The sequence below is a fragment of the Telmatherina bonti genome (genome assembly GCF_933228915.1).
Source record: "Telmatherina bonti genome assembly, chromosome: 15".
Taxonomy (NCBI): domain Eukaryota; kingdom Metazoa; phylum Chordata; class Actinopteri; order Atheriniformes; family Telmatherinidae; genus Telmatherina; species Telmatherina bonti.
The window spans coordinates 11048635-11072237 of NC_136613.1; the positions used below are offsets into that span (position 1 = coordinate 11048635).

Sequence of the window (23603 nt, forward strand, 5' to 3'; positions counted from 1 at the left end):
ATATTTCTGACTAAATAAGGATATGCCATGTTTAAAATGAAGCAAGTCCTCTTGATAAGCATGGCGGGTTTGCAGTATTACTCACCTTCAATAACTGATATGATGCTAGTTAATGTTTATTCAGCACTAATTTAATCTCCTTGTAAGTCAGCGGGTCAGAAGAATGGACTAAAACCATGCTAGATGAAGAGTAACTAAAGGACAGATGAATCCAAATCCAAAAGACTTTAGTACACTGTGAGACCTACAAAATCCATGAGTTAATTTAGGCTGCATGCAATAGAAAGCTCAGTGACACAAATACACATAGATTACAGGGTATTATCTCTATTTGTTGAATGGTAGCTAAAGCAACAGAGGGCCAAGATAAAGAAAAGGCATTAATGGTCTGTAAGTGGGGTATTTTGTCCAGTTGCAGGTCTTCATGCTGAGTTTAAACTGATAAGTTTAACTTAAGCTTTAATGGCCCAACAGAAGACATGCAATCCTGAGAAAGCTAAAGACACAAAGTGCTGAGAGAGTCAGTCATCCTTTCAGCCATGCAGACACAAGGGTATCCTGCCCTGCTTGAATTGTTGTACCCTGGGAGGAGGTGCTTTACCTGAAGGAACTGAGTCTGGTGCTCAGTGTGAGTCGTCCTCATCTGCTCAACATATTACAAATATAGGACACACTCTGGGTTTTATGAACTTCCAAAAAGAGTTATGGGAGAAACAGCACAGTATTTTTAGATTGAGGGTGATTTTTCTTCAGCTCTGGTGTTACTGCCACTCGCTCTTCCTCGATAAAAAGTTGCTTATCACTATAAATGCACCTGATTAGCAGCTGTTCTATAGAACATTACCAAACAGGTCATCAAGTTCATGAAACTAGATGAGTTTCCTCATTTTTGTCAGTAAAGAAAGGCCAAATCCGCAAACATGAATGGACTATGATGTCATTGTGAAAGCAGTCAAATTAAGCTTGTATTTTACAAAGGATAAAGTTATATTAATATCCTCAGAGCTATGTGAACCAGGCTGCTTGGACTCTTTGATCCTCAGACTACATTTATAAACACCAGATGACAATAATTCTATTTTTATTAGTCATATTATGTATTATCGCTCCTGTTATCAGTTGCTACAGCAGCAAACAGACTGTTTAGACAGATTCATGATATTGCTGATATTCTGTTGACAAGCAGCTTTCGCCGCTTTAAAAGACTGGTTCACCTAAAAAGAGAAATATATTTCCTACTTTTTAAAGTAAAACTTTAAGATTCAGTTAGTTCTGGTTTGATTTTGTCTTGGATTTTTTTTCCTTTTAACCCATCAAAGTGCAGATTGGTTCTTGTGCTAGTATAGTGCCATGTTAATTTCAAACTTTTTTTTAAGGCTACAGAGGTTATAAAGCCTTGCAGCATCAGCTGAGCTTATTTTCAGTGTAATTTAATTAGGTAGACAATTTTAATGTGCAATTATGAAAAGTGTCCATCATTGAAACATCAGTAATTAATTGTTTTAAGTAGGCTAGTGGATATATAAATTCTTAATAAAGGTCTTCCAAATCTTATTATATTTCAAATCTCATCATTAAGCTCATCCAGTTCCTAACTATTTTGGCCTCAAAGTGTCTAGACTTGCTTTAAATCTGGTCACGTAAAACCTGAAAGTGTAGGCATTCCCAAATGACCTTTTAAAATCATTATAAGCAGGTAAGAAAAGATAGTGCCACATCACTGAGAAAAAAGCTAGTTGGAAAGAGTATAGCAAACAAAAGCAACATATTCTGTTTACTATTAATCCCTTATTTTTTAACTAAATGGACAAAACTTGTGGGGTTTTTTTTGGTTACAAAACAGCATTCCTACAAATGTCATGCTTCATGGCATTTCTTATACACAGAATAACTCCAATAAACTTCCTTCTTCTAGGGAAGTAGAACAATGATACACCTGGAGTCATGCAGAGGTGAATATTATTATCTAGGAGACTCCAGAAACTTGGAGAAATCCTTTAAGTCTGCATAATTTCTAAGAGAATGCTAGCCAGAGCTGAGAGAAAGAACATCTCAATCACTTTAAACAACATTCGTAAGAGGCTTTAATATCCAAATCTATCAGACAGGAGAGAACCATAGGTGTAGATGGGCACTGAGTCAGTATTAGCTACACATCCCTACAATGCAGTGTACAACAAACCCTCCTGTACAATGCCATGTTGATCAGTGAATCTGCCTCCTTTAAGCTCATTTCCAGCTCTGTAACGTTAACATGTCAAGAGTACTGGAGTGTGATTTACAGCACAGTGGCTCGTCTCATTTTCACCTCATCTCTCGCTCCCGCTTTACTTCTCCCTCCCCTCCATCTCTCTATGTGCTGCAGAAGTCAATTTCTAAATTTGTCTGAATGCCAGACAGAACTTTACACTCCTCCTATTACTTACAAAGAAGTTAAGTAACTCATTAGTTAAAAGCAGAAAATCAGAATTACCAATGTTTACAGGTAAAAATAAGCACATTCTTCATAAAAAATAACACAAAGCTAAGCTAGGACTTTGTAAAACATGTAATGTATGTGTCAACTAAACAGCACTATGTTTTTCCCCATTCTGTAGAATAGATAACAAGCCGTCTTACATCTTTTTGAGAAACAATGCAACTTTTCTCCACAGTATAGATGAAAGCACTAGTGAAATCAGAGTGTATTGATTTGCTATCTATCCATCAGTCCCACCTCCCAAATGATTTGCATCTTTGCAGTAAAGATGGCAAATCTACTTTAAACTGTTGATGTGTTATATGGGAGTTTAATGATTTAAAAAAAAAAAAAAGACGAAGCTTTGTATGATAATATAAAATTATGAGGAACAATCATTCAAGCTCCCCTATAAGATATCATCAGTATGAACAAATACAAGGCAAACTTTAACCCTATTTCACCAGGAAATATGGGATTAAATGTCAGCCTTCTGCTTTCACTCTTCCATCAGACACTGCCACGGAGATCTTCAGACAAAACATTTCACACATAAAATGGACTTTCAATAAGACATAGATATCCTGAAACATCGCAAGAAATGACGGTCAATCAAGTAATCTGGAGAAAATAGGATTGTAGAGTCACTGATGAAGAACTTCAACGGGTTATTTGAAGCGACAGACAAAATGGGAACTTTCGGACCATGGCAGAGTACCAGGATGCATGTAATGCAAGTTTAGCACTAACTAAACTATAGGAAGGATGCCGTCTCCTTACATGATTGATTTGGGTAACTTTGCCTTGTGTGTTCATTAATAAACTTAATATATATTCTTAGGTCATATGCAGATAGTTGTGCATGTAAAAAAAAGCATGTCAGTTGTGTAATGACTGCATCACTAGATTGCCTTTTCTCATGTTGCATGACTGCAATAAAACAAAGGGAAAATATCTGAACAAACACTGTAAAATATTTTATTTATAGTAAATGAAGAGCAAAAAGGGACTTAAAACTGATTAGATAGTTTAAAAATCGATATATCAGCAGACATGGGGTCAATTCCATGAGGTGCTAGCTGGACCAGGTCTCATCACTAACTTAACTATTCATCGGGCCTAAACATGCAGATCCAGTAAATGACTTCAAATCTTTAATCTTTTCTAAATCACGTCGTGACAGGTGAGAAGACATCTGCTTACCTCAACCACGGGCTCCTCCTCCTCCTCCTCCTCCTCAAATTCATCATAGTCATCTGCAGTTTCTTCCATTTTGGCACAGCTTTAAAAGCTCTACACAAAACAGAGATTTACATTTTCAGGCATCCTTCATTCTAACACCAAATAAGCATTATTCAGCTTGATACACCGAGGAGCATATCTAATGGGGGAAGCATACAGAGCTCAGAATGTTCTTTTTTAATCACTAACATCAAAACACAGTTTTCAAACAGCACATACTGAGGCTTAGGCAAGACATCAAAGAACAACCCCACCACAGTTATTTAAGGATGCTTCCAACTATCCCATTGGGCCTAATTACCTTATTTTAAAAAATAAATATATATATTTATATTTATATATACATATTTTTAAAAAAAACACCTTAAAATACTAGAAAAATGTGTCACCAGCTATTTGATGTTTGACCAATATGCTTGCCATACCAGCAAAAGATTCCTGCAGTATTTCCTGACTGTAGGGAAGCTTCACTTGCCATCCACTAGGGTCTCAATCTGACCTCGAGCCTGTGGTTTGCCCCAACCCTGAACAAAATCATACAATGTGTGAAATGCCACACAAATGTTACCGTCAATAACTACAACATGTAATAACAATGATAGAAAAATTAGATTAACAAGCTGAGTGCATTATAGCTGGCCCCTGACATTGATTGTGAGACACCCCCCCCCCCTCTCTTTACATGCCACAATACAGCTTAGCAAACTGTGCCTCCTGGTTGAAGCTTGGCGACAGCTGCCCAACAGTGTTCCAGCTATTTGACATGTAAGCTAATGCCACAACCTGATTGGTTGACTCTGTTTAGCAAATGGAGGTGCAATGCCTTCTGAGGCTGCAGGTTAAATATAGGATGGCATACTAACTACCTTTTTTTAGCACTTGATTCCTTTGTTTTTCTAATTAAAATAAAATTTCATCTCTAAAATATGAAGAAAAGTTGACATAGCAACAGATGTTGAGGTTTTGGAAAGAAGTCAAAATGCCAAAACTGGTGCTGATATTTCAGGTACATCCAAAGCTGGTCTGATTCGACTTCAGTCTTGAAGTTCTGGATTCTTCGGTTATTCCTTTAATATGCAACAAAGCGTCCAAACTCCTTATTCCTCAGTCAGCTCCTCCCAGATCCGGATGGCAGCAGAGGATGGAGACTAAGGATGTCCGAGCAGATGGAAAGCCATGCAGGGTGTGGAAAACAGGGCTATTTTGCGGTTCTATCCTTTCCTTTGCTTACCAGTTATCTTTAAGTTTAAGGGTCTCCCAAGCCGCCAAAGCCTCCCTAGCCTCCCTCCAGAGAAACGCTGGGCGACAGCACACAGCTGCACTTTCTAGCCAGGTTATCATGTGGCTGACACAGCCAATCAGACACCAGTGCTCTCAGGTTTCAACATCTAAATATACCTAAGTGATCATTTCAGAAGGGAGCACCTGTTGAGGCTAACACATCCGCGGTACAGTTATGAGGAGGGCAGTGGAGTGTGAGTGGTGAGGTCTTAGGAACACAAAATGACAACAATACCACCCAGTGTGAATGTCTTTGTGGAGATGATGCTGACATGAGGAACTTTTTTGGGCTCTTTTTCCTCATGAAACATGTGGAAATACTCCTGTCAGCAACTAAAGGTACCAGTATGAGTCTGTTAGGAGTTGACTGGCTTCAGGGCCAGAATGGGTGAGCTGGCTCTGTTGAGGTTGTCCGTCAGCTGACCCTGAGCCGGCTACCTCCTGTCTAGAATCAGGTCAACAAACTAAGGAACCTGTGAAACATAACTAAAAGGATATGTACGTCCCCACACATATAAATACAAATCAACTGATATTTTCCAAGTATCTGAAGGGACTGTGCTTAAAAAATGTTTTGATTTATCTTGAACACCCTCTGAGTTTCAGATAGGGCTATTAGAAATGTATCTCTTGGAGATGGTCTAATTTACACATATGAAGATTAATCAATTTTCTTGAATGTTAAAGTTTCCCCTCTTTATTTGTAAGGAATATTTACTTATTCTATCTGTAGAGTACTTCATCAAATCAAGTTTTTGAAAAATATTTTACAATTAAAATGTATTCTTAAACTGCACAAGTTGAGCCATTTCACCAATATTTAGCTTAACCCTTTTATGCATGATTTAATAAAAAACAATGCAACATTTTTAAATACAGTATTTTACCTCTACAGACATATACAGTGATACTTTTATCAGTGATATTCCAAATTTATCATAATTTATTGTAATGTGTTCAATAAAATATTAATAAGATAATATATAATAATAATTTTAGGTAAATCTTTTATAAAAATATAGCTGCATTATTTTCTTTTCCAATTTATCACAAAGGCAAATTTGCATAATTACATTACGTTAAATTATTTCATATTTTCATTTATTCTCCAGTGAGAATGGAAACATATTCAATGACTCACTAACATCCACTAAAGTGGTTTATTTTTAAAAAAAAAATTAATACTATCCTCATTCATGAATATATAAGAAAAAAAAAACTTGTAAATAGATGTCCACTACAGGACCACTATGCATGAAAGGGGTAAAATATTTAATATCACAGCAAACATCTTAACATTAATTTAAAAACTTCTGTTTGCTGGCTCAGCAAGAACATTCCTACATCACATATCTCTTTACATGCGCTTTTTCAGTTCTAACACATGCATTTTATGCGGTCTAATGAATCAGACGTTGCAGCATGTATGACTGTGAGCGTACAGGGATGTCTCAGTGTGTGTGTGTGTGTGTTAACACCATGATGGACTGTGATTTGTCCATGGTGTACCGAGCCTCTTGCCCTCTGGCTCTCCAGCCTCTTAAAAGCAGAAAATGGAATGGATGGAGAAATGTTTGGGGGCATTAAGTAGTTTGAATGGAGAAGTAAAGACACAGCTTGGTATGAGCTATGGATGTATTTTATGTGTGCTACATAATTCATCAGAATAATTCAACACCTTAAAGAACAAAAGACTGAGACTGTTGAGTTTAATTTTTTTTACGTTTTCTGGTTGAGCAGCCGTATGTGTTTTACATGACACAAGTGCATATAAAGCATTGTATTTAATAGATATATTCAGGACTATTTTTTATAAATGCATTTTGTAAAGCTTTGGGAAGTCAATATATGTCATTTTCTATGAACATGCCTAAGAGTGTGAATATAAGATGCATGTTTTTCCTCTAAATGATGTGCTTCCATTTCTTTGGTATGCCTACACTCTCACTTTTTGTGCCAGAAGCAGAGAGGGTGCAACCTGGGGAAAAAAAGATGGACAGCAGCAGCTGAATGCCTCTCTCCTCTCTTGAAAGTTGTAATGACGCTCAGATCCGTCATGAACCATATGACTGCAGCCTGGTCATATTAAAGCATCCTCAAAGTTATGACCTGGCCTGCAAACCTATAAAATAATTCATGTATTAACATTTAAGTTGGTTAAAAACAATCATTTATGTATTTTTCTTCTCTACTTAACTACACTGTAATATGCTCATTGCTTCTGATATTCTTTTCCTCTTTATAGTCAACTATGTAGATCAAGTCATCAAGTTAATATCTGTCTTGATAAAAGTTTCACTTTTAAAAATGAAAAGGAATGTTCTGACATGAAAATATATGTTATTAAAAGAAAATTAAGGTTTTTAAAATATTGCTTCAAATTCACATGCTGTAGTTGATCACAATTGTTGATTCAATGATTCTTGCAACCAAAATAATGAAAGTGAGAGGAAAGATATACAAACTGCATTATGTTTAGTCACTGGAAAAAATGAGTGATGACCAGTGAGACCAGAACACAACAGCTGCAGCAAAGGCAACCAAAACATAAGCACAGCCAAATGCCAGTCCTAGTCCATCCACATGTAAAAAAAAACAAAAAAAAACCAAATTACTTCCACTGAGGTAAGAAGCCTAAAATTAAATGAATTAGTCAACCACAGAGCGACTTTAGAACAGGATAAGCTGCTGTTAACCACATAAAGATGCACAGCTGCCACTGACCTTTTCAAGTCTTTGTGAAACAAGTCATGACTTGGGTTTGTCAGTACTGAGAAGTTGTCCTGATTTGTTTGTTCCTTTATGTGTTGGGGTTAAATAATGTTAAATAAAACTGCACAACTTGCTTCAGATCTCTTCCTTCTGCTCTTTTTCATCCACGTATTTGGATGTGTCTTGTGTTTGTTATTTTAGCTTAGGAATACATTAAAAACTAAAAAAAAAGAAAGTTTTTGCAATTATTTCAGGATTGTGATAAATAAACTGAATAGTTTCTACTTTTACATACATTCTCATGTTTCTATTGTAAGCAGTACCTTACAAAATTCATCACCATCTTGACATCTTCAAGCATTTTTATGATTTTTGTTGACTTACACCCTGGAAAAAAAAAAAACTGATTTTTTTCTTTTTTTTTTTTTTCATTCTTGCCAAAAAAAAACAAAAACCTGATTTTTAATAGTTAATAATTAGAAATAAGAACAGCCACAGCTCACACACATAAACGCTTTGCAACTTTGGTTTTTTTCTTTCATTTAGACCAACTTCCTCAGTCCTAGTGATGAGAAACAGCATGATGCTACCATCACTGTGCTTTGGTGAAGGGATGACGACCATCTCTTCTACAGCCAAATATTTCAACATCAGACACTTCGGCACTGAGAACTGAGTTAAAATTGGTCACATGGAACAGAAACTCTGGTCTCAGCTGCTCTTCAGGATGAACACTGACCTTCTTTTATTCCATTCTGTCAGGTCTGAGTTTTGGTGGCCAGCCCAGCCATCGCTTGTTGTCTTATTTAGTCAACTTTCTCAATAATAAAATTAATATTGCACCATCAGATATCCAGCATTTCTTTAGCATTTTCTTTTATAATCACCCATCACTGAATGTGCTCAATCGGACCTTTATCTCTGTCCGATGTGAAAAACCCCTTGGTCTTTACTGTGATGATCAACTCACCAAGTTCCTCCCCCCACTTAAATTTAGAAGTAGAAAAAAACGCTCTAAAACCAGTCGTTTCCCTCACTTTGAAAACCAAACGTAAAGTCTGTTGGAAAACTCAAACATGCATTTAGGTGATAAAAAAAAAAAACGGCACCACTCGTGTCTGATGAGTACTCAACACTATAACCCTGTAGAAAGTTCAGAAAACTAGAAATAGCATCATAGAGACCATTTAAGGACATGATGGCAAAGAGTGAAAACCTATAAACCTACTGAAATTCAGTCTCATCACTTTTCTCTAATATTCAATTTCAGCAAATACGAGATCATTAAAAAAACGTTCATTAATTAATTCAAATGTTGTTACATAATATTATTTTATATAATCATATAATATAATCCAGAATAATAAGGGGGAAATTTTTGATAATCACTAGGGATACACCAGTATCAGCCCCACATAACATGCATGTACTCGTACTCAGCCTAAGGGAGCGAGAAAAGCTGCTTGTTGTTTTTTTTGTTTTTTTTACGGCTGTGAACATAATGCACCAAAATCCACTTTACCCTCCTTATTTATGAAGATTTTAATCACTTTAAAATCCTAAAATTATAGGATAGCCACTGGATGACCCTCAGGATGACTCGTTCATCTAACACACTGGTTCACGCTCCTTTACAGTGACCTGTAATGTGAATATTTGGTATTCAATAGCAAGCACTCAAATATAAGTACTTGTACACTAAAAAAAAATGTGGCATCGCTGCATACTTACAGATCACTGTTTCAGATAAGCAGTATGCTTAAGTATGCTTGTACTTTAAGACACATCTGTTAACTTTTTTCTTGTAAGTCCTTAATTTTCTGCTTTATTTCCACCTCTTAATCACTCACTGTGTATTCCTCACATTTACATCTGGTCTCCTCTTCTCTTCCTGAATCCATCTGCTGAATCTTATGCTACGCCTCACTCCGCTCTACTTCTGTGCACCGTGAGCTCAGGTGACACATTCTGCCTCCTAAAGGACTAAAAAAAGAACAAGTGCCGTGACATACCCAAAACTCAATATAGATTGAGACTGTGGCTAGAAAAGTAGAGAAGAATCTAGAAAACAATTAAGGGAGGCAGAGGAAAGAAATACTCATTCATGACATGATGCAATTCACCTGAAACAGATAAAAACATTTTATTTCAGTGATTACTCATTGGGACTGAAAGGGAAGAGGGCATATCTTGATTTTACCCTCCTTCAAGCATGTCTCAGTCACCGCTGACCATCATCATTTAACATTCTGCTGCAGGCACCAAGTTGTAAGAGAATACTGGACTGTACACATAGGGTGGGAAGGGGCCAATAAAAACCACCACAGCCAGTCCGGCAATACTGCAAGGCCACGGTGGGCTACACTCACACACAGCTGAAGTATACGTCCATGTACAGTTCCAGGCGAAACACTTTGTTTACCTCTGTGTTTTGCTGTGAAGACAACTGTGCAGAAATTTCACTTTAAATAATTTAAGTCTCTTTGCTGTCCAGTCTGTGGAAAGATCATCTTTTAGGTTTTTTTGTTCAGAGTTCAAATGTCTCTTTAAAATAAATTATCACAGAAGAATATAACATCCTGCCAGTGGTCTGCCCCTTCCAGCTGTACAGGAAAGGATGAAGAGGAGAAGGCCATCCATCGCCTGACCTCACCTCCATCCTTATGTTAGGAGGCAGGGGGGAAAAAAACAAAACAAGGCGCAGTCCTAAACAAAGTCATCGAGGTCATCATCTCACACGCAGCCGTGACATCATCCACTCAAGACCCTGGCACAACCTGGAGGCAGAGAAGACATTGGAAGTGGCGTGGAGGAGAGGGGGGTTGGATGAGAGAGGGACAGAAAGACAGGCAGACAAGTATTAAGACATAAACTCTCCTCTTATGGTTGGAAAAAAACAGAATGGGAAAAAAGCTAGACTAGGAAATGCAGTTCTCACCCCTCTCCCGTGAGGGCGCAACAGGCCTGAATATGCCACTGGTGGTCTTTGACAGAGGTAAGTTGGAGGCTCTGGGAGATCTCGGCTACAGACATGCAGCCTTTTACATCCTGTTTGTTGGCAAAAATCAACAGCCCTGCCTTTTTTAAGTCCTGAAAGGGAAATAATAAGAGGAAGTGTGTAAATGTACTGTTTATTAGTCAAAAACATATTAAGAACTACATGAAAGCAGTTATTATTTCTCCTTTTTGTTTATATTTCTAGTGGATTTACTGACGAGGACATCTCAAGTCCACAAGTTGTAGGTTTTTATTAGTACATTTTTACTTTTGTGTTCTTTTTATGTCCTTTAGATTGCCAATGTGGTTGTATATCTTGAATAAAAGTTTGAAAAAGTTACAATAAACAAGTTAAAATCAGAATGCATGTTCTGACTTTTGAGACTTAAAGATCTTTGAGCTAGTTAAAAAATAATGAAAACAGATTAAACTGCATTTGAAAACAATGCCAAAGAAGATGCAAACTAACAGGGACAGTAAGCATCTATAACTTGAAATCAAGAGATTTAAAATATAATTTGAATAAGAGAAAAAAAAAAACAATATAACCTGAATTTATTTATTTAATCATTATAAAAATTGTATTTACCAGACTGAAGTATAAAATTACCAACCCATCACACTGTGATGGGTTGGTAACCATCACACTAAAAAACTTTCAAAAAAAAAAAAAAAAAGATACTGATATTACATTTACTGATCTGTTATAATAGCTTTACTTCAGAACTTTTGGATGAAGCATTCATTTAAAGAAACAATGAAAATGAAACATGGCAGTCTTTCCCTACAGCTCACAAAAATCACTAAGTTCCCTGCTCTTCAGATTAAGCTTTCATCACTTCAGGCAGCATTTCTGACACATCTGTAAAAATCCCATCTTTCAGATCCTTTCAGAAAAGGTTCCCAGAGTGACACTGAATGTGCTGACTCATTATTCCTGAAACACAGCTTATGAGAGCACTGCTTTTCAGACAGTATACATTCTTTAAAGATATTGCACAGTATAATTTTGAAATTGCAGCAGATACTTAAAAACCTCCTGTACTTAGCTGGCTGACCACTGTTATGACTGTAATCAGCCAGCAGGATTTGTGGGTGGTCCTGCAAATAAACAATGACTGCCTATTAAATGGAAAAGTACCCACCAGTTGCCGACATGAACTACAGTATACTTATATGGCGATATGTAATCAGCTAATGTTTGAATGGTGCAACCATGAACATGATGCTCCGTTTTACTCACTTCATGTGCTAGCATCTTGTAGAGTTCTTCTTTGGTCACAGAGATTCTTTCTCTGTCTGTGCTGTCCACCACCACAATTACAAACTAGTCATAGAGTGAGGAGAAAAATGAGATAATTAATAGAAGAACACTGCATCTTCACTTTACCAGGCAACAGTCATGACACACTAAAATCAGACACCGTGATAATAAACTTCTTACAGTTAAACAGACAATCAGCCGCAACGGCATGATCGTATATTAGCATACAGGCTATATTTTCAGTATGTCTGATTTAATGCTGCCAAAACTGTCTGACAATTTAACTTCTGCAGCTCTTTACTAGGGCTGGGACGATATGCTTTTCTCACAATTAGATTATTTAACGATTTTTTTGGGGTGCCGATTCGATTTAAATAGCGATTCCTCAGTTTTTACTTTGCTTAATAAACACAAGACCATGTGAAAAATTTGCATGATGACCCAAGTTTACAGACTATATAATGAGCCAGACTTCTTAAAAACTGACACACAGTTATTTTTTTATTTAAGATTTATTCAGCAGCAATATATCTGACCAGCTGGTTGAACTTATACTCTTGTTTCCAAAGCTTGAACTGCGTGTAAAAGTGCTGGATTGAGTGTCTGTTGGCTTGCTGCTGCTGTACGTTTGGCTTTTTGTTCTGCATTTACCTCAGGATTGCATTTTGGTAGGTGAGCAGTAACATTAGTCCTGTTACCGCAATACGCAACATGTGCATTACAGAGTTTACAAATAGCTTTTCCAAAATGTGTCCACACGTTTGACTTAAAATGTGATGTTGGAGGATTTATCTCTGCACATTTTTTAAGGTTGTCCACCATTCTCTGTCTTCTGTTTAAGTGTTTTCCAGAACGTCATGTTACTAAACAGTCGAAAAAGTGACATTTCGCCTTCTGCTAGAGAAAAGCAATAACTACTTCTTTCTAACTTATCTATTGTAAAACAAAAAAATCTGAGGTTGTGGTTATCACCAGTCTGCAGAACGGTTTCAGTAGGTGGCAAGTGTCAAAGTAACATCCATGTAAATGCAATGATGCAGGTTTTACAAGAACCGCATTGCACTACTACAAGATCAGTGGTCGTAATATAATGGCCAACCTGCGAAAATACCAATATTGAACATCTGAGAAAAGCGCATATCTGCTGATAATGCCAAAGGACTCACCATAGTCCTTTATTTTTGGAGAGACCAAGTATAACTAGTCAAAGACAGAACAATAATCACCTCTGTGTTTGTGTAATATGTATTCCACGATGACCTAAGGGATTCCTGACCCCCAATGTCCCACATCAAGAAATGAGTGTTATTGACGACGATCTCCTCCACGTTGCTCCCAATTGTAGGGGAAGTGTGTACTACCTCATTCATTGAACTGAAAAGTATAAAAGAAAAAAGAAAAAAAAGAAGCCTTTAGGACAAGCCGGGTACAAAAAAAATAGTCAAAAACAGCCTTATATATACCTTAACCTTTATACTGATTTTAAAAAAAGTACATTTAAAGAAGGTAGCTGAAAATAATACATTTGGTTACTTACAACTGGTAAAGAATTGTAGTCTTTCCTGCATTGTCCAGGCCAACAATAATTACTTTGTGCTCTGAAAAACACAAAAGACAGAGATTATACACCGACAGTCACATCAATACGTGGCTCAGGTGTTGGTGACTGTTGTATTGCTTTCATGTAATCTTGCAAAATGCAGGAAATGCATAATTCAAATGAGTAACTCAAACAACACCTTTTGGTGTTAGGCCCTGCTCTTTGGTGGCAAACTGCGAAGCCTCACACATACCATAGCTGGAACGTTGCAGGGCTGCAGACAGTGTACTGTTAGTGCGTGGTTTTCTCAAGATTATACATTTGAGCCGTAACTTGCAGCAGTACAGAAGATAACACAGTGTCTAACGCAAAAAGGCTTTACCTATTAAGAACACAAACAAGATGTGACAACAAGGATTTATTGCCTGTTTCATGTCACATGTGCTAATAATAGAACATCTTACTATTGTAAAAGAAGGCACAGCAGGAGGGATGGGTGTTGACTGTGCGTCTATAAATCTTTTTCAATATAATACCAAGCTATACGCATCAACAGCATTATAAGCTCTATTCAAAAGTTGAATCTAATTATGTTACTACATTTCAGATCCTGTAAAAGGATTAGAAAAATTTGGAAGAAAGAATGGTTGGTTTATGCCGCGATGAATCATAAAAAAAAAGTAGAGCATGAAAGAAATAGATAAAACCTGTATTCCTCCGTCCTACATATGATTGTAAGTGTGATGCTGACATGAAATTAAAACCAAAAAACCAAGCATCAGATATGTAAGACACAAAGACATAGACAGTACAGATTTATATGATCTTCCAGGGCAAATGGTAGAGTTTGTTACATTACATGTCAATTTACAACCACACTGTAGTTGCTTTTAATCAGGACTAAATGACTTTCCAACTTTAAAACATTGTGTTTCTGCCTTGTTTTGATAACACACTGACAATCAGTACATTCTTTAAGCCGTCACTGCCTTGCTGCGTCCCAAGAGACTAAACAAGAGTCAATCACAGGCCGACTTTTACTGGCTAGAGGGAGCTCAGAAGAGCAGAAGGGATGCAAGACCAATGCCAAATCAGATTTCGTTAGGGGGCGCCTCAGTGCAAAGTCCTCTTACATCTCAAATTAATAAAAAAAAAACAAAAAAAAAAAAAACAGAGCAGTACTGTGGGTTTACAAATGCCTGATCCTAAAAACTCTTTAATGAGGCTACAAGAGCACTGCAAAATAATGTTTTTAACATAGATGACTGAATCAGGAAGGCGCAGAGAGGCTGAAAAAAGCAGGAGGAAAAATGCTTCTTAATGAATGTCAATCCTCTTTTACAGCCAGGCTACTGGGATGGTTACAAAGTGACCTCAGGCAGGTGAGCTACATGTCATGTATGCTTGTCACAACCTTCTAAACAGCAGTCAGGATCACAACCTGTGGCTATTATCAGTAAGGCCCTACGATATTGGTTTTGTTTTTGGTATTGGTTTGTCTCCCCCTTGTAAAGTCTCCCCCAAGAAGCCTGCCATTTCTCTGTATTTGCTTCTAAGAAATCAAAATGAAAAAAATCACACATTTATCATACCTGTGTAGCAATGAACAGGTATGGCTCATCTGTCTGAGATAAAGTAAAAAATGATGAGTTTTCCTCTATGCAATACAAAAGAGACAAGTGGGAGGCTTCTCATCTTTCATTATTTACTCAGATTTAATCGCTAATATACAATGAGGTTTTTTGTTTGTTTATTGAGTAAACAGAGTTCATGGCTCTTGAAAGAGGCACAAGTTCTGTATGCCAAAACACAATAATTAAGCAACAGAAAAAAATCCACTAAAAAGAAATATGTGGCCTCAAAAATTAATACTGGACTGTAGAGAGTTGCCAGTTTTTATATGCAACACAAATTGCTGCAGAACCTCCTACGTGATCAGACTTATTTTGCATCCCTGCTCAGTAGGGCTGCAAAATATTAGAAAGATATGACATTGGAATTTTTTCTAACCTTGTAATTTATTATGGTGATACAAAAAACACAGGAACTTTTAACAGATACCTTGAGCAGATACAGATACCTGCCATCTTGGTGACCATTAACCTGAAATGATCTTACCTGTTTGTGAAAGTATTTTTTTTTGTCTGTATTTGAGTTATTCTTGTTATCTTTCATTGCTTCATTTTATTATGCTAGGTCCTGAGTACATGTTTTCGTCTATAATGTGCAAATGTGACTTGTGTTTTACCACAAAGGTTGTTTATTCCCATTGCCAATAAACAAACCTATGAAATTGAAATTGATGAGAACATCAAGTTTGTTTGCCTTTTATACACAAATACATTGCAATGCTGATGTTCAAACGACGTATTGTGCAAATCTACTGCTCAAGGAGGATTCCTCCAAGAGCTTTTTGCCAGACCACTCTGTGCAGCAGGACTCATCCTCTCCCCATGTATCAGCCTGTTCATGCATTTTAAGAGATCTCAACTCATAGCGAAAGCATCTCAGCATGGTTAGAAATGAAACTGAGTGCAGATGAAAAATAGCCTTCTGGCTAACTCTGGCATATTTATAGAAATGTTTTTTAATATGCATTGTTCCTGTATTAAATAAATAAACAATAAACAGAGTTGGTTACAGTTATGATAATGGAGCTCTCCTTTTTTTTTTTTTTTTTTTTTTTTTTAATGTGTTATGTAAATTGTTCTTCTAAACGACACAGACAGAGCAGCTTTAAAAGAAAAAAAATATAATCTGACTCATGTTTGAATTAATTCACAAAAAAAAACACATAAAACAGGAAATGATCAGGGAAAAAATGAAGAAAAATGCTGTAATAAAATAAAAAAAATTGAATTGAGGATAAACAAATTAGCAACAATTAATCAAAGATAAATAATTATTATACATTTCCCAGCATGCATTAGGAATGAGGAAAGTATTTCCTCAAAACCCTGTCTTGTCCGATCACTTCTTGTTAACCTTTGAATTCACTTTATTTGATTACTCACTGACCAAAAATAAATTCTACTATAGTAGATGTTTATCAGACAATAATATTACAAAATTTAAACAATCAATTGAATCAATTTTTTCACATCTACCATGTGTTAGCATGACTGAGAGCCCCCCTTTAAGCCTTACTCCTGCTCAGATTGATCAACATGCTGATACTATAACAGCTTCAATGCGTACAACCTTGGATAATGTTGCTCCCCTAAAGAAGAAGAAATTAGGTAAGATTATGAAGGCTCCCTGGTTTAATTCCCTGCTTCGAGCTCTAAAACAGGCATCAAGGCGTTTGGAAAACAGATGGCGTTCATCAGGACTAGAGGAGTCTCACTTAACCTGGAAAGAAAGTTTAAGCGTATACAAAAAAGCCTTACGTACGGCAAGAACAGCTTATTATTCATCATTGATAGAGGAAAACAAAAACAACCCTTGGTTTCTTTTCAGCACTGTAGCCAGGCTTACTAGGAGCCGGAGCGCTGTGGAGCCATGTATTCCTTTCTCACTTAGCTGTGATGATTTCATGTATTTTTTCAGGAATAAAATTGACACTATTAGAGATCAAATTCACAATACTCTTCCTTCTACCTATAATGTTGAGCCTGTTGTGGTCTCCGAAGCATCCTTAGAACCAGGATCTGACTTGTGTCTAAATAGTTTCTGTCCTGTCCAACCCTCTGAATTAACTAAAATAATAGCTTCATCTAAACCATCCACCTGTATCTTAGACCCTCTCCCAACGAGCCTCTTTAAGGACATTTTCCCTTTAATTAATACATCACTACTAAGTCTTATCAATATGTCTTTAGTGACAGGATATGTACCACAATCATTTAAAACTGCTGTAATCAATTCATTCATTCATTCATTCATTCATTTTCCGAACCGCTTATTCCAATTCAGGGTCGCGGGGAAGCTGGAGCCTATCCCAGCCGGCTTTGGGCGACAGGCAGGGTACACCCTGGACAGCTCGCCAGTCCATGCTGTAATCAAGCCTTTACTTAAAAAGCAATCTCTGGATCCAGAGGTGATAGCAAATTATAGACCTATATCTAACCTCCCGTTTATGTCCAAAATTCTGGAGAAAATAGTTTCCGCTCAGCTACATGCCCACCTGAGCAGAAATAATTTATGCGAGGAGTTTCAGTCAGGATTTAGAGCTCATCATAGCACTGAGACGGCATTGGTGAAAGTTACTAATGACCTTCTTATGGCCTCAGACAAAGGACTTGTGTCCGTACTTATCTTGCTTGATCTTAGTGCTGCATTTGATACAGTCGATCATAACATTCTGTTACAAAGACTAGAACAGGTGATTGGAATTACAGGTACAGCGTTAAGCTGGTTTAAATCATATTTAGCTGATAGACTTCAGTTCGTTCATGTAAATGACAAGTCCTCCTCCCAAACTACAGTAAGTCATGGAGTTCCTCAAGGTTCTGTACTTGGACCAATACTCTTCACGCTATATATGCTCCCTTTAGGCAAAATTATTAGAAAGCATGGAAAAAACTTTCATTGTTATGCAGATGATACTCAACTATACTTATCCTTTAAACCAGATGAAACAAATCAGCCCAATAGGCTACAAAATTGTCTCATAGACATAAAGACTTGGATGTCTAGAAATTTTCTCCTCTTAAACTCAGATAAGACTGAAGTAATTCTCGTTGGATCTGAAAAACTCAGAGCTAAATTTTCCGGTTTTGTAATGAACCTGGATGGCATTACTTTAGCTTCCAGTGCTACAGTGAGAAACCTTGGAGTAATATTTGACCCTGACCTGTCCTTTGGCCCACATATTAAGCAGGTTACTAAAACAGCCTTCTTTCATTTACGTAATATAGCCAAAATTAGGGACATTCTGTCTCGGAGTGATGCAGAAAAACTGGTTCACGCTTTTGTTACTTTGAGACTAGATTACTGTAACTCTCTATTACTGGGCTGTCCTAAATATGCCCTGAAAAGCCTTCAGCTGATCCAGAATTCTGCAGCCAGAGTCCTGACCAGAAGCAGCATGAGAGATCATATTTCTCCAGTTTTAGCCTCTCTTCATTGGCTGCCTGTTGAATCTAGAATAGAATTTAAAATCCTTCTCCTTACATATAAAGCCCTCCACAACCAGGCACCACTATATATCAAAGACCTCATTGTTCCTTATATACCAAGCAGAGTACTTCGTTCGCAGACTGCAGGCTTACTTGTGGTTCCTAGAGTCTCAAAGAGCCGAGCAGGAGGCAGAGCCTTTGGTTATCAGGCCCCTCTCTTATGGAATAAGCTCCCAGTTAGTGTTAGGGAAGCAGACACCCTTCCCACCTTTAAGACTAGGCTGAAGACTTATCTTTTTGATAAGTCCTATAGCTAGGGATGGTTAGCATCCCTTAGTTATGCTGCTATAGGCTTAGACTGCTGAGGGACATTTCCTGATACACTGAGTGTTGCATCATTAACATGTATGTCTCCTGTCTCAGCAGGTCTCCCTGGCCGGGAGTAGCAGTTCCTGTTGTCTGTTGTCTTTCTGTCCTCTTCCCCCCCACACAGCAGAGACAGATGGCTGCCTGTCCTGAGCCGGGTTCTGCCGGAGGTTTCCTTCCTGTTAAAAGGGAGTTTTTTCCTTCCCACTGTTGCCAGTGTGCTTGCTCAGGATGGGAGATTGAGTTGGATTCAACTCAATCTGTTGGTTTCCTTATATAGGCTATTATGAATTGGCCTTCATTATGTTTTCCCCTCTGTCTGTAAAGCGTCTTGAGATGGCATTGCCGTGATTTGACGCTATATAAATAAAGTTGAATTGAATTGAATTGAATTGAATACTAACAATGTAAACCAAGCTCTCATTTCAATTGTAGGAGAACTGAGTGATCCGTGACAAAGGGTCCAATACTCCTGAAGCACCTCCCACAGGACAAGTTGAGATGTGCCACCTTATGAATTCTTACTTTTTTTTTTTTTCACTGAAGTCATTTTGTAAACCGTTTTGTTCCAGCTCAACTGATAGAGCAGCCAAACTCATGAACAACATAAAGTTTAGGTTGTAGCTGATAGAAGAAACCCTAACCTTAAAAGAGAAAGCAAAAGCGGCTGCAAACATATTTGCTAAAGGTCAAAGTAAAAGCCTTACCGTCACAAATCTACCACGTGCACCTTTGAAAATAGAATTTAAAAAAATTCTAAATACAAAGATATTAAAGCTAGCTTTGGTTAACAACACAGACTGACTTGACACACCTCACAACATTGTCTATGAAAGTGCATCTGGGGGAAGTGGTAGAAAAAAAAACCATCTTGTGAACAAAATAAAGGCCAAGCAGGTGTGACTTCCCTTTGTGCATGCAGGCAGTCTGAAGCAACTGTCAACATCTTTAAATGCGGGCTAAACTGTGGTTTGTTAAATTTCTTCATCACCCCTAGTATGTGCCCAATTTCTATTCCTTTCAGCTGTTTTGTCAAATAAGTAGTTTATTTCACAACCTCTAAAAATAATACAAAATATGCATCACATTTCCTCCGAGCTCAGGAGGAACAAAAAGATTGATTAACTGATTAGTGAACAGAAAGAAAAACACTGTCACTATTATTTAGTCACTACTAAACATGACAAATGTAAGTGTAAAATAAATAAGCTTATATTTAAAGATTGTGCCCCTACATTTTCTACCACCATCATCGGGACAAGCAAAAGCTCGATCACGTCCTTTTTTTTTTTTTCTTAAGTTAACTTGTCTGGAGGTGTTGACTCATTCAACTGGAGATGGCCAAAACACATCTTGGAACCTGGAAATGCAGCTGGGGCTAGAGATCCAACAATAAAAGCTTTAACAGACTCATTAACAGGGTATGTGGAAGCAAAACAGAGCAAAGTTTAGATATGATCAATTCTTTCTGATTTGATAGCACATGTTAGCATGCATAAAATACAGTACTAGAAGGAAAGTTCTATCCTTGAGTATTTTATCTCAGCACTGTGAAAAGTTGTGAACAGTTTTGTTTAGGTGGCAACCACACCATGAATACCCTAAGTCATCTGACTGTTGTGTCAAGAGCCCAAATCAATGGATCTTTGGTAATCCTTATTCTTGACATTGCACTGATAAATTGATGAGATTATACCGACGGTGCAAAGTCAGTATGATTCATCATGAAGTCACTCAGTGATCCTTACTGGTGTGAGCTTTTCAGTTGAATTAGACTGCATTGTGCTCAGGTAGTGCAGCCATCTCCAGTCATAATACCAGCTACCCGGCTGGACGTCAGGATTCGTGTTACCAGGGTTCATCAGCCATGGGTAGAGGTGGATTCTCTTACCTGTGTTCCAAAACCTGAGATCATTAATAATCTAAAACTAATTTAATCCACAAGCAGTTTCCTGTGTTCAATGAAAACTGTGTCCATCAGCAGAGAAGTGGTGGCACATTAACATTATGAATCAATGCTAAATGTAGTCAATCAATCAATCAAAGTTAATTTATATAGCAATTTTCATACAAAAGTAGCACAAAGTGCTTTACAAAATAAAAAGCAAGATTAAAACAAGGTTAAAAACCTGCATTCACATATAAAAATATAGAATTTACCCAAAGTCTTACAAATATACTTACTTTTCACACACACTCTCACATAGATAAAACACTCTCATCAAACCAATCTTAGGGATCCACATTGGCACACACACACACACACAAAAAAAGATAATCATAAAAGAAAAGTCTAGAAATATAACTAATTAAAAGCTTGATTAAAAAGATGGGTCTTCAGCAGACTTTTAAAAACCTCAACAGTATCCATCATCCTCAGGTCCTCCGGCAGACTGTTCCACAAATGTGGAAGTGTAATCACACACATACTCACTGACTTTAGACCAATTACTAAATACTTCAGAAGCCAAATGAATTTAAAAAAAAAAAAAAAATTGAAATAAAAGAAAAAAATAAAAATAAAAAAATAAAAAAACAAAACACAATACTAGGCTAATAATAAAGGGAGCAGACCAGTGGGCCCTCTCCACCTAACGAACCCACTGAGCTTCGGAATTATCATGAAAAATGTCATGGCACCATTCTTACCTTGGTGATTAAAAAGCCTCCAAAGCTTGGTAAACAGTATCCCCATGGCTGACGGTGAGGTTGTTCGATGCCAGCTTGTAAGAATCGGCTGTAACTTAGCTTAGCCAGCTAGCCTTGATGATATTCACTGCTATCAACTTCACCTAACTAGCTAGCTGGCTAGCTACGCCGACAAAGCACTGTCAAAGCGTAAAACCGCCATACCTGTTTCAGTTAACCCGAACTACAACTGTCACAGAGATTGTGAATGTAAATGTCGCTTAATATGTTCCTATCAAAAAAATCAGAAATGTTAACCAAGTGTTTCACACCAGCTGGCTGTTGTGAACTGCGCTGTGCTGTCAACTCTGCGCATGCGCATCAGAACTGTGTATGTGTCCGAATGAAAGAAAAAAAACTGCCGTGTTGATTGTTTAATATATATAATATAATATAATATAATATAATATAATATAATATAATATAATATAATATAATATAATATAATATAATATAATATAATATAATATAATATATAGATGAATGACTAAAAATGTTTGGAAAAGCAGACAAAAAAAGTCAAATGTGTTTACACATCAGCATCAGAGTAATTTATTTCAATACAGCTGTAAATGACAGTGCACGTAAACTCCTAATTAATGCATCATTCTCTCAGGCAGTATTCAGATCTTCAGATTGGTGCTAATAGTCCACTGTTTTGAAACAACAAAAGCTACTGTATATGGCCAAAAAATAACAAACATATCTCCTCCAGAGTCTCTTTACGCTGAGACCTCTCAGGCAGATTAAATGAAAACAATTGTATATCAAATTACAAGATACAATAACATTTCACGAAGAGGTAATATTTTATTAATGCTTTACTAAATGGCAGCATACATATGATTGAAAAAATACAGAAAAATGGTCTACATTTATGTGAAAGTGACAAGTAATAAAAAAGACAACATGACAAAGGCATCCCAGTACAGCCAAATGATTTTGAACAGTTTCCAATTAATCTGGAGTCCTTTATTAAACTGAATTAGAATTAAATGAGTGCCTATAGATGAAATAATGGGAAAGGGGCATGATCAGGTGCTACACTAAGATGTTTTATTCCTTTTATAAAACTTTAATAATAGTTAGAGGTTTTTGTTAGAGGTGTACGCAAGACTCCCTAATATATAAATGGAATGTTATTTGTTTAACTGAGTGAAATTTTTATCTAAATTAAGGTTTCTTTCTTTTAATTACTTTGAAAATATTTACACATGGAAGCCCTCAATATAAGTCATCCTATAAATTCCCCTGCTGTCTTTTATATATGACTTGGCATTTGAAAAGCATTCTGGCATGACCATCCAGTTCTTCCTTTCACAATTAAATAGCATATTTTATGTAACAACTAAACCATACATTTCTTAAAACTTCAACATTACAGTCAGATTCCCATCAGATACATCAGAACATAAACATTACACTTCTAGGTCTTAATGACCTCTCATTCCTGAGGTTTGGAGCTTTGAAATATTTTTATCTCTAGGTGAATTTTAACATGATTAATAAAAAATAAGGATTTAGAGAGAAGGAAGAGGGGGTACAAGTAGCTACTGAATGAACCCCAAACAATACGCTTTTAAAACAAAATGTTAAAACTGGCTTTGTGATTAAGTTGTCACAAGATTTAATACACTCACACTGACAACAGTAGCACACACTTAGGATTAATAGAGACGCATTATTTCCTGATTCTATCAGCTTCTAGATGTGTTCAAACAAGTTCTGTGGTGCCTAATTCTGCAGGAAACTGATTTAAATCAGGCAGTGACCTATAACTGCAGCCCAACCTGCATGCTACAATATCAGCTGAGATACTGGGAAGGGTCTAAAAGAGCCTACATCCCACACCTTCATTTTCTGGTTGACTTGACTTACAAGCCATTTCTGGGACAAAAATAAAACCAGATTAAACTTTAGTTTTTCTCTTAAAACATATATTGTCTGTTCCTTGTGCTACTTTCAGATCCAGCCTGTTTGCGTGAAGCAGAGGCA

At 36.9% G+C, this 23603-nt stretch overlaps 2 protein-coding genes across 13 annotated transcripts in view; both read right to left on the bottom strand.

The window, feature by feature from the left end:
* neb (nebulin) overlaps window positions 1–4999 on the bottom strand; it is a 60825-nt gene extending 55826 nt beyond the window's left edge. For 6 of the 12 annotated variants that reach the window (XM_079254007.1, XM_079254005.1, XM_079254006.1 and 3 more), the window contains exons 1-4: window positions 4932–4990; window positions 4126–4224; window positions 3662–3751; window positions 602–643 (exon numbers count right to left, since the gene is read on the bottom strand). In XM_079254007.1, coding sequence (XP_079110133.1) covers window positions 602–643; window positions 3662–3730 — 111 coding nt within the window. In that variant the 5' untranslated portion in view covers window positions 3731–3751; window positions 4126–4224; window positions 4932–4990. Of the gene's footprint in view, window positions 1–601; window positions 644–3661; window positions 3752–4125; window positions 4225–4931 lie in introns of all 12 variants that reach the window. The other 6 variants (XM_079254001.1, XM_079254000.1, XM_079253999.1 and 3 more) reach the window with 4 other exon arrangements.
* Window positions 5000–9898: 4899 nt separating this feature from the next.
* On the bottom strand, window positions 9899–21902 carry arl5a (ADP-ribosylation factor-like 5A). Its single transcript, XM_079254497.1, has 6 exons — window positions 21570–21902; window positions 13492–13552; window positions 13181–13328; window positions 11934–12017; window positions 10632–10783; window positions 9899–10470 (listed from the first exon to the last, which is right to left on the bottom strand). Exons 1-6 carry the CDS (start codon window positions 21613–21615, stop codon window positions 10422–10424), a joined length of 540 nt encoding a protein of 179 aa, XP_079110623.1. The 5' UTR covers window positions 21616–21902; the 3' UTR covers window positions 9899–10421.
* Window positions 21903–23603: the final 1701 nt, after the last annotated feature.